Consider the following 9,828-nt stretch of genomic DNA (forward strand, 5'->3'; position numbering starts at 1 on the left):
AGGTGGGGACGTGGGCTGGAGGCCCCAGATGGCCAGCAGGCCCAGAGAGCAGTGAGGAGGTGAAGTGGGTGGACAGGGAGGAACAAGGGTCACCCTGGCCTTGCAGGGTAGAGGACAGTGGTGGCAGGGCCCGGTAGAGGAGTGTCCAAGGGAAGCTGGCACTGGGCTCTCCTGCTATCTCCCCATCACTTCCATCTGCCTGTCCCTCTGCTGATGGTGCTCAGATCCCCAGATAACAAGGTTCCGCCGATTGCAGCGTTAACTGTTCAGATAACACCCGGAGATGGACGTTGTCGGACCTCAGGGAGGACGCGGGGCTACCGTCCGGGGCCAAGGCAGCAGGGCTCCTTCCAGGCAGGGGGACTTGGGCCCTGGGTCTGAGTCATCCACTTCCTCCACTCTGGATTGGAGGGCCAGCACCCCTCCTCCGACCCTGTCTTGCTCTGTAAGGATAAATGGGTGGGGGAAGCCCGGCTGGGGAAACAGCAGCAGGGACAGGCCAAGGTGAGGACCCCCTACCAGGACCCCGACATCTGGGTGACACTGTGGAGCAGGGTGTCCGCACCTCAGATCTGGAGCACTGAGAACCCAGACCCCTAGCCTGGTCTGACCCCCTGATCCCCGGGTGACCCCGCCTCTAGCTGCATCCTCCACCCTGGAGACCCTCAGCCACGCTCCTGCTGCCCCTCCTTGCTCCTTCCAGATGCCCAGTCTACTGGTGCTGGCACTGCCCCTCCTGGTGAGCCTGGTCCACTCGGCCCCTGGTGAGTCCTGATCCCGGGCTCATTCATCTCGGTCCCCTCACCCCAACCCCGCACAGGCCCGGCCTTGGGTGGGTGGGTTCAGAGAAGCCCAGGGTTGTGCTGGCACAGGGGAGACCTGAGCCCAGTGGCCAGGCTGGGTCCTGTCCTGAAGGTGCTTCCTGCCCCAGCCCCAGGTCAGGCCTTGGAGCGAGCAGGCATCGTAGGGGGGCATGAGGCCCCTGGGAGCAGGTGGCCCTGGCAGGTGAGCCTGAGACTCTTCAAGCAGTACTGGCAACACATCTGCGGGGGCTCCCTGATCCACCCCAAGTGGGTGCTGACCGCAGCACACTGCATCGGACCGTGAGTCTCCCCGAGTCCTGGCATGTGGGGGCGGGCCTGGGGGTGGGCCTGGGGCTCCAGCCACACTCCTGGGTGTCTCAGAGGCTGCTCAGCCCCTGAGTAGGTGCCTCTCTCCCCAGGAAAATGGAGGACCCCACAAGGTTCAGGGTGCAGCTGCGGGAGCAGCACCTCTACTACCAGGACAGGCTGCTGCCCGTCAGCCGGATCATCCCCCACCCCAACTACTACACAGCTGAGAATGGGGCGGACATCGCCCTGATGGAGCTCAAAGACCCTGTGAACATCTCCAGCCATGTCCATCCGGTCCCCCTGCCCCCTGCCTCAGAGACCTTCCGTCCAGGGTCCCAGTGCTGGGTGATAGGCTGGGGCAACTTGGACAGTGAACGTGAGCATTGGGGACAGCTGGAGGACTTGGGTGACCAGGGATGGGTCACACACATAACCAAGATTCTGGGTTCTCTTTGGAGAACAGGATCCCAATGGGCTGGCTCAGAACGGCTATTGCCCTCCCTTCTGATGCTGCATTCTTCCTCTCTTCTCACCCCCAGAACCCCTGCCACCTCCATTTCCCCTGAGGCAAGTGAAGGTCCCCATTGTGGAAAACAGCATTTGTGACATGAAATACCACACTGGCCTGTACACAGCAGACAACATCCCAATTGTCCAGGACAACATGCTGTGTGCTGGGAACAGCAAGAGGGACTCCTGCAAGGTGGGCCACGTCTCCCCCTGCAGCCCCAACACTCTGGGGCCTCATATACACTGCTGACCTCCCCTTTCCCTCCCAGGGCGACTCTGGAGGGCCCCTGGTCTGCAGGGTGAACTGTACCTGGCTGCAGGCAGGCGTGGTCAGCAAGCGCAAAGGCTGTGCTCGGCACAATCGGCCAGGCATCTATACCCGTGTCACCCACTACTTGGACTGGATCCACCAGTATGTCCCCAGGAAGCCCTGAGCCCAGTCCTAGTGGCTGCCACCTGAGTAGTGGAGAAACCAGCACTGTCCTATCCACACACCACTGCTTCCTGCCGGGTGGTACCCTTCCCCCACCTTCTCCATCCACCTGCCCTGAGGTCCCATCCTTCCCTGAGCCTCTCCCTGCCCTGAGCCCCTCCCTGCCTGGCCCAGGGTGCAGGCAGTAGGGACTAATCCTCATTAAAGAGCATGGAAAGCAAACTTGGAGGTCGCTGTGTTTCTGGTTGCAGGTGTCACTGAGGGAGAGGAAAGGGGTCCAGGGCACGGCCCCTGAGCACCAGGCCTTGCTATGGGGATGGCCCCCAGGCCCTGCCCCTTGTGCCCAGGGCCGACTTTTCAGCACACTGGCTTGTGTCGTATAGAACACACATTAATGATCTGCTATTGTCAGATCTAGGTCCCCAGAGGGCTGCCCCACCACACACACACACATCTCACCTTGCAGACACACCTGTGTCCCATATCGCCCAATGTGGGTTTTTTGGGTTTTTTTTGGAAATGTCTGCTAGTTCCTGTTCCTGCTAATGCATAGTGCTGCTATTGCTATATGTACTCCTAGCACTGCCTCCTTATTGGAGATTGTGTTCTAGAGAAGGTTCCCAGAGAACCGCCCCCCCTCCACCGCCGTGGCAATGATACATTATTTCCAGAAGGGCTGTTTCCCTTTCTCCTCCCACCTATCTATCACAGTGCTCCCTACATCACTGACCAACGACACATATTCTTTGCTTGGCCAAACTTTATTCAGGCTCCTGAACCTTCTCCTGGGCCCATCTGTACCCTCCTCGTTAAATTCAGTTTTACCCAGAACCCTGCTGAGTCAATTTAGAAAGAACCCTCTGCCCTTGGTACCTGGTCACACTTGCTATCTGATCAAAATCCCTCACCCCCTGTCCTAGGTTTTATCTCCCTGGGCTGCGTCAGCAGGAAACTCTTTTGTTGGTTTAACCAGAATTCCCCCAGAACTGGTGAGACAGTTACTCTTAGAAATTCTCCATCCACCAACCCCTTGCTCCTTGGCTATAAATCCCCACTTGTCCCTGCTCTGTTCAGAATAGAGGCCAGTTCTGTACTGGAGTCTCTTTTCCCCAGTTACAACAGTCCTGAAGAAAATGTGTCTTTGCCACTTTAACGTCAGCCTGTCTCTGGTTTTCTCTGAATCCAATACCTTGATACAATGTGAGATATAATAGACCATGTCAAAGTGCAATACTGTAAACATGATACAGAATATATAGTATAATAAATGTGATACACAAGACATAATAAAATAAATGTATCATATGCTACATTGTGGGGGAAAGCATAATATATATTCAATATTTGCAATTCTTATAATGAATAGCATCCTTTTGCTGTTTCATTTTGCAAATTGCATTTATCTCATTCCCTGTGTTTGTCTAATAGATCATTTCCTCTGGCAACTCTGTCTCTCCTTAGCAATGAGGTTACTGGAGTTCTGGATTTCTTTTCATCATTTGAGGTTTCAGACTAAATTAATGCATTGACACTTTGTCTTACATGGTTGCTGAAAATTGTTTTGTTTGATTTTTAAAGTTGGAGGTGTTTGTGTTTACACACTGAAGATCTAAATTGTTGCACACACGTGCAGAGACACATGCACACACATGCGTGCATCCTCACGCACAGACATACTTTGAAGCTAATCCTCCTGAACTGATTTCTGTGTCAGATGAGTCTCCAGAACAAGTGAGGCAGGAGCCTCCTTCGTGTTTCCAAGTCTATCCCCAGCCCCACAGACTTCTGCCCCTGCAGCCCCACTGAGAGAAGGGGACAGAGGGGCCCCAGGGGTCCACCTCCCAGAGAAACGGAGACCAGGGCCCTGGCTCTTCATCAACTTGCAACTCTGATTTGAAGCTACATATTAGGGCAATGACTGAGTTTCTCACTTTCCGTCTTAATCTAGAATCATTTTAAAGTTTATTTGTTTGTTTGTTTTTTAATGGAGGTACTGGGGATTGAACCCAGGACCTCATGCATGCTAAGCACACACTCTACCACTGAGCTATAATCCTACTCCCTAGAATCATTTTAAATTACAAACATAGCACACTCTTGCTGTAAAAACTTGAGGAGAGACGTTTTTGAGAAGATACATAGAAATCCACCCTCATTCCTCATTCCTCTTTCCCCCATTCCACAGGGGGCATCACTGTCCATTATTAGGGAAACAACTTCTGGAACATTCTTAAGCCTGTATAATTTGACCTTGGGCGAGGTGGAGTGTAGAAGGAGGGGTATTTCATGGGGAAAGGCTCAGGGGATGGGGGTGTGGGGGAGGGGTGGTATGGGAGGACAAGGGTTGGGTACTGGGGGAGGGAGGTGGGTACCAGAGTCAGAGGACTTGAGTCTTTCCAGACTTGCCCCCATACCCTACACTGGGACAGGTGGCCTGGGCTCTGACCCTGCTCCCCTCACCATTCCCCCCACGTGCCCAGCTGACCGGGGCAGGTTCCCTCCCGTGAGGCCACCTTCACAAGTGTGAAGTCCTCATAGGGTCGGTGCAGGCCCTGCACACAGAGGTGGTACCCTGTCGTCCTTATTTGTCATCAGGTCAAATGTGGAACACGCACTTTTGAGTTGCAGCCGGGTGCTGACAGGAAGGAGGCAAGTCTGGGCCCTGCCCTCACCCCACCCCCACCCAGAAGCCATGTCCTGGTGGACCACCAGGTCGCCCTGCTGTGCCTCAGTCTCCTCAACCTAAGAGAGGGGTACTGACCTAGAGGGTCTGTGAGAGACCCCCTAGCCTGGGCCTAGGACCCGGGCAAGGAGCTGGGGTGGATGTCCCAGCCCCTCCCAGGGACCCTAATCAGCTCAGTCATCAGGCCCTGGCAGGACAGAAGACAGGAAGGGGCTGCCACAGGCCGGGCAGCTGGTGCCATGTCTGTCTGATCTGTGTTGGAGACCACAGGACCCAGAGACAGGCTGGGGGACAGGGACCTTGGGGAGCGCATGTTGGCACAGACTCCAGTCCTGGGGGCAGGAGCTGTCTCCATTGGGCTCAATCTTGACTGGGACCCTCCTGAGGAACCCCAAAGACCAGGGTCCTGAAAGACAAAGAGGAGGCAGTGTGCTCCACAGGAACCAAGGAGGGCTTCTTGGAAGGGGTGGCTCTAACTCCAACCCAGTCTAGTTGGGGAGAAAAAGCTTTGCAGCCGGGACACCTGGCCCTGCTGTGGTCTGACTGTGCACCCCTGAGTCTGTCACTTGCTGCCAGGGGATAGTGTCCACATGGGGACAACTGGAGGTGACATGTCCTCCTGCCAGGTGTGCAGAAGGAACAGGTCGGACCGACCAGTGGAACCCGGCCCTCAGCTCCTCTCTCTTCCCTCCCACTCTCCCTCCCAGGAGTTTCCCACCCCCTCCCTGGTTGGTGTGTGGGGAGGGGAATGATTGCAAAGGGACAGGAGGGACCGTTGAGGGGATGGTGGAAATATTGTATAACTCAGTTATGGTGATGGTTACATGACTGGATACTTTCGTTCGATTCATTGAACAGTAAACTTAAAATTGGCAAATTTTAAATATGTAAGTGTGTGTTTTCTAAAGGGAGGTACTGGGGGATTCCAGCAGGCTTTCAACAATGACCCTAGATTCTTCCAAGGAGGGGAGAGGCCTTCCCACACCTGCACAGGAGGCAGGCGCAGCCTCGCGGTTCCAACTCCAAGTTCCACTCCTCCTGACTCCAAGGCCACAAGACCCCACTCCAGGCCCCTCTTGGTCTTGTCTGGACCCAGGAGCTAAAGCCCTCCGTCCTCATTTCCAGGACTGTGGAATGTCCCCTCGGATCCTCTTCCTATCCTGTGCCTGGCGGGAGGATAGGCGAGAACCGGGGCCGAGACCCTCTTCCCAGCGGGGCTCGCGGGATTAAGGGCTGTGCGGGGCGAAGCCCAGCTGGGGACTGCCGCGTGGTAGGTCCGGGGCGGGGACTGAGCGCGCACCGGGTGCGGCAGCCAATCGGGGCCGCCCTCCTCTCCCGGCTGCCAAAGAGAGGACACGGGCGCGAGGGCGCAGAGCCTGCCGGCCAATCAGGAGCGACCGCTGTGCGACCCAGCACCGCTGGATGCCCCGCGCGCCTTAGTTGGGCGCCGGTTCCGCAGGTTCGAGGGATGCTGTGTCCGAGCCGCGCCCGGAGTCCGGGCGCAGACCCCCAGCGGCTGGCGGAGCGTCGGGCCGAGCATCCGATTTGGCCTCTAGGGCACGAGTGGGCCGCGCGGGCCACCGGGGCAGCTGCGGGTGAGGTCGAGGACTGAGGAGAGCCGGGAGGTGCGCCACGTGGGACGGGGGTGGGTGGGGGACGGTGGAGCTAGGCGAGGACAGGCCTTCTTCCCTACTTGCCCAGCTGCACCCTGCCCGGGAGCGTCTCTGCTCACTCTGCGGGTGTCCGCATGCCCACGGGAGCCAGACCTTAAATAGCAAATTAAAAACCCGTGGGAAACTCCAAAAGAATGGGGAAAAAAGTCGTTTCCTTCCTTTTTAACAAGGGACCCTGCCAATTACGTAGCTTTCCCTGCCTAGGGGGAGCATTAGGGCTCTGCTTTGAGAGCTGGCACCCTCTACATCCCCCACCCCCACCGCACACCCCCACCCCAGACCATGGGTATCCAGTACACCTCTGGGGGTCTCTGCTTAGGATAAGTGGTCCTGCAGTCCCTCCCTGATGGCTCAGATGAACAGGCCAGGGGAACAGGTTTACTAAGCTTTTAGTGTTTGGGGATGGTTGCTGACAGCCCCCAGGGACAGCCCCTCTCCCAGCTTGTGTTTCCATCCTGGTCCAGCTCTTTGCCTTGAACAGGTGCAAGTCAAACCACCCACATGCCTTGGCCATCTTTCTGCTAAAGCCAGGCCATGGGCTCCAGCGTCCGCTGGCCACATGGGAGTCAGGGTGTGGAGTGGGAGAGGCAGGGACAGCAAGGCAGAGGGAGGAAGATACATACAGAAACGGGCAACTTGGGAGAGATGATGCAAGAATGGCAGACAGAGCCCCAGGGAGGGGGTCAGCCCCTGTGAAAGTATCCCGGCAGAAGTATGTGGCGCTGGATCCAAGGCTGGTAGGCAGAGACCCTGGTGTACACCCCCAGGGAATCTGGGCTCTGCACAGCCCCTGCTGAAGCTCACCACTGCCCCCTGCACCCAGCGCTTGTCCTGGAGCTGGCAGACCAGGGGCCCTCCATAGTCACCCTGAAAGAAGCAAGAATAACAAACAGGCAGTGGGGCTCAGGGGATGGGAGCTCTCAGACTGAGGGTGAAGTCAGGGAGCATGGGGACCGAGAGCGCTGAATGCTAGAGGCAGGGGGAGGACGCACAGGGCAAGCTCTTTGGGGCTCCAGGTAACCAGGCAGAGTAGTCGGGCCAGGTCTCCATCCTTGATTTGTTCCTCCTGGCAGCCCTGCACATCAGCTCTATCTGCCTTCTTTTTGTTTTTAATAGTTGAGGCCTTTGAGGCTCAGAAAGGTCAAGCACCTTGCTGAAGGTCACACAGCCTAGGATACAGCAGAGCTGAGATACAGTCACTTTATTATTATTATTCCAAAGCCTGAGCACTGCTTCCGATGCATGTTGTCACCCTTGCAAGTCATGTGGCCTCTTTGAGCCTGGACTCCATTCCTCTATCTCTGTAGCACCTGCTCATATCTCCTTGACAGTCAGAGCCTGAGTTTCCTGGCTTTTTATTGTCAGGATGACTCTGGACTCAGTCTTATACTAAATACTCATCAAGCTTCAGCTCCAAACCAGACACTGTTCTATCACAGAGATAAGACAGAGGACCCCCCCACCCCAAGTCCAGGATCCTGCCTGCCTTGTGGGGTCACTTAAGGTTAGAGAGGGACCTGGGGGTCCTTGGTAAGCATGAGGGAGGCACATCACAGATTCCCTATGATCAGAGCTCTACGTCCTCACTCCATTGTCCTTGAGATACTGAGGTCCAGAGGGGTCCAGTGACTCCCCAGGCCCCATGGAGGATCAGGACCGGAGTGCCAGCCAGAGGGACTGACCTCGCAGAAGCTCTTCTGGCCCTGGAAGTAGCCAGCACACATCATCTCCTTGGTGATGGGCTCTGAGTGACAGAACCTGTGACATCTCTGCAGGCCAGTGATGTGCACATCTACCTCCTGCAGCCTGTGGGGCTCCAGCAGGGCCACTGTGGGTGGGGTGGACAGTCAGGGTGGCAGAAGAGGCCCTTGGGGACCACCAGTTAGGTGAGTGGCCAAGCCTGCTCAGGGCAGCAGCTGGACAGGCTCCTTCCCGGGGTAAGCAGTGGCACACCGTGCAGTCAGCGAGGCAGCTGCCTGAGCAAAGATGGTGGTGCAGGATGAGGCCTGGGCCAGGCCCCAGGGGATGGGGTCAGGGCAGAGAGGCTGGGGGTGACTCATTGTTCCCAGGGCAGTGCATTCTGCTTCACCTCTGGGCAGCTGCCTCCGGCCCCAGCCCCTTACCCCTCACCCACCATTCTGCCTGATGTCCCCCCAGCCGGTCACCCAGCAGAGGGTGCCCTCGGGGAAGCTGGAGCCCAGCGAGGCCAGAGGGATGGGTCTGATGGTGCAGGAGAAAGGCACGGGCCACGCCAGCTTCACCAGGACTACGCCACCACCCTGGAGTGAGTTCCTGTTGAAGGAGGGGTGCCGGACGCTGCTGATGGTGGCTGCAGAGACAGAGCTCCGGAGGCTGGTGTGCAGGACAGACTCTCCCAGCTGGACAGTCAGGTCCTGCAGATTCACTGAGCTGTATGAGAAGCAGGAAGAGACACAGTGGGCCATGAGGATGGTGAGTCTGGTGGCATTGGCTCCACCCCAACTGGCTCCTGCTGGGAGAGGGCCCTGCAGCTGGGAGCTTTCTTCAGTCCCACAGGACCCTGCTCAGCCATAGCCAACTGGGTCAGATCTAGGCTTGGGGAACACAGGGCTGGCCACTCCATCCTGGTCCCTAAGAAACCCAGGCTGGCTGGGGAGAAGACTCCAGTGTAAACATCCGGCCCACTTGGTAAGACAATTCATCCATGAAATGGGGCCTCTGTTGCTGGGGGACAGAATGGACTCAGCCCTGCATTTCCCAGGCCAGATGGACAGCAAGGGAGCTGCCGCCTGGTGGCAGAGGGCAAGGCCAGCAGTGGGTGGCAGGTGGGTTCAGTACTGGACATTGGGCAGGGAGGCCAGCAGGTGCACAATGACACCATGTGGAGACAGAGAGGCACGATCTGGGCAGCAGGGAGAGGCAGATAGCCCATGTTGGACCAGAGAGAGCAGGCACGAGTCAGGCGAGCTGAGTGGGGGAGCCGTATCAGGAGGCCCCCTCCCAGCATCAGAGGACAGCTGAGCTGAGACTTCAGGCAGATAGGAAGTTGACATGGGACAGGGATGGGAAGGGGTCTCCCAAAGACTGGAGTCGGGGGAGGGTATAGCTCAGTGGTAGAGTATGTGCTTGGCATGCATGAGGTCAATCCCCAGAACCTCCATTAAAATCAATACATCAGTCAGTCGTTACCCGCCCCCACATAAAAAACATGGTCCAGCCATATGGTGGAATATTATTCAGCCTTAAAAAGGAAGGAAATTCGGAGGGTGGGTATAGCTCAGTGGTAGAGCACCTGCTTATCATGCATGAGATCCTGGATTCAAGCCCCAATTCCTCCATTAAAGTCAATCAATCAAGTTACCCACCCCACACACACACACACACAAACATGGTCCATCCATATAGTGGAATATTATTCAGAAGGAAATTCTGGGGTGT

General features: G+C 56.7%; 1 protein-coding gene across 2 annotated transcripts; it reads left to right on the plus strand.

Moving 5' to 3' along the window:
• Positions 1 to 329: 329 nt before the first annotated feature.
• TPSB2 (tryptase beta 2) lies at positions 330 to 2,445 on the plus strand. Of its 2 annotated transcripts, none has more exons than XM_064478296.1 (6): positions 330 to 445; positions 704 to 764; positions 932 to 1,103; positions 1,223 to 1,488; positions 1,652 to 1,815; positions 1,892 to 2,445. In XM_064478296.1, exons 2-6 carry the CDS (start codon positions 704 to 706, stop codon positions 2,054 to 2,056), a joined length of 828 nt encoding a protein of 275 aa, XP_064334366.1. In that variant the 5' UTR covers positions 330 to 445; the 3' UTR covers positions 2,057 to 2,445. The 2 variants fall into 2 exon arrangements, with proteins under 2 accessions (XP_064334366.1, XP_031303609.1); XM_031447749.2 differs by having other exon boundaries at positions 386 to 504; positions 1,892 to 2,444.
• Positions 2,446 to 9,828: the final 7,383 nt, after the last annotated feature.

The sequence above is a fragment of the Camelus dromedarius genome, chromosome 24 (assembly GCF_036321535.1).
Source record: "Camelus dromedarius isolate mCamDro1 chromosome 24, mCamDro1.pat, whole genome shotgun sequence".
NCBI lineage: Eukaryota > Metazoa > Chordata > Mammalia > Artiodactyla > Camelidae > Camelus > Camelus dromedarius.

Bases quoted from the DNA above. Each gene is read 5' to 3' on its own strand.
- TPSB2 (XM_064478296.1), top strand. From the start codon at position 704: ATGCCCAGTCTACTGGTGCTGGCACTGCCCCTCCTGGTGAGCCTGGTC. The intron at 1,104-1,222 runs GTGAGTCTCCCC...CTCTCTCCCCAG, and splicing joins GCAGCACACTGCATCGGACC to GAAAATGGAGGACCCCACAA. The intron at 1,816-1,891 runs GTGGGCCACGTC...TTTCCCTCCCAG, and splicing joins GCAAGAGGGACTCCTGCAAG to GGCGACTCTGGAGGGCCCCT.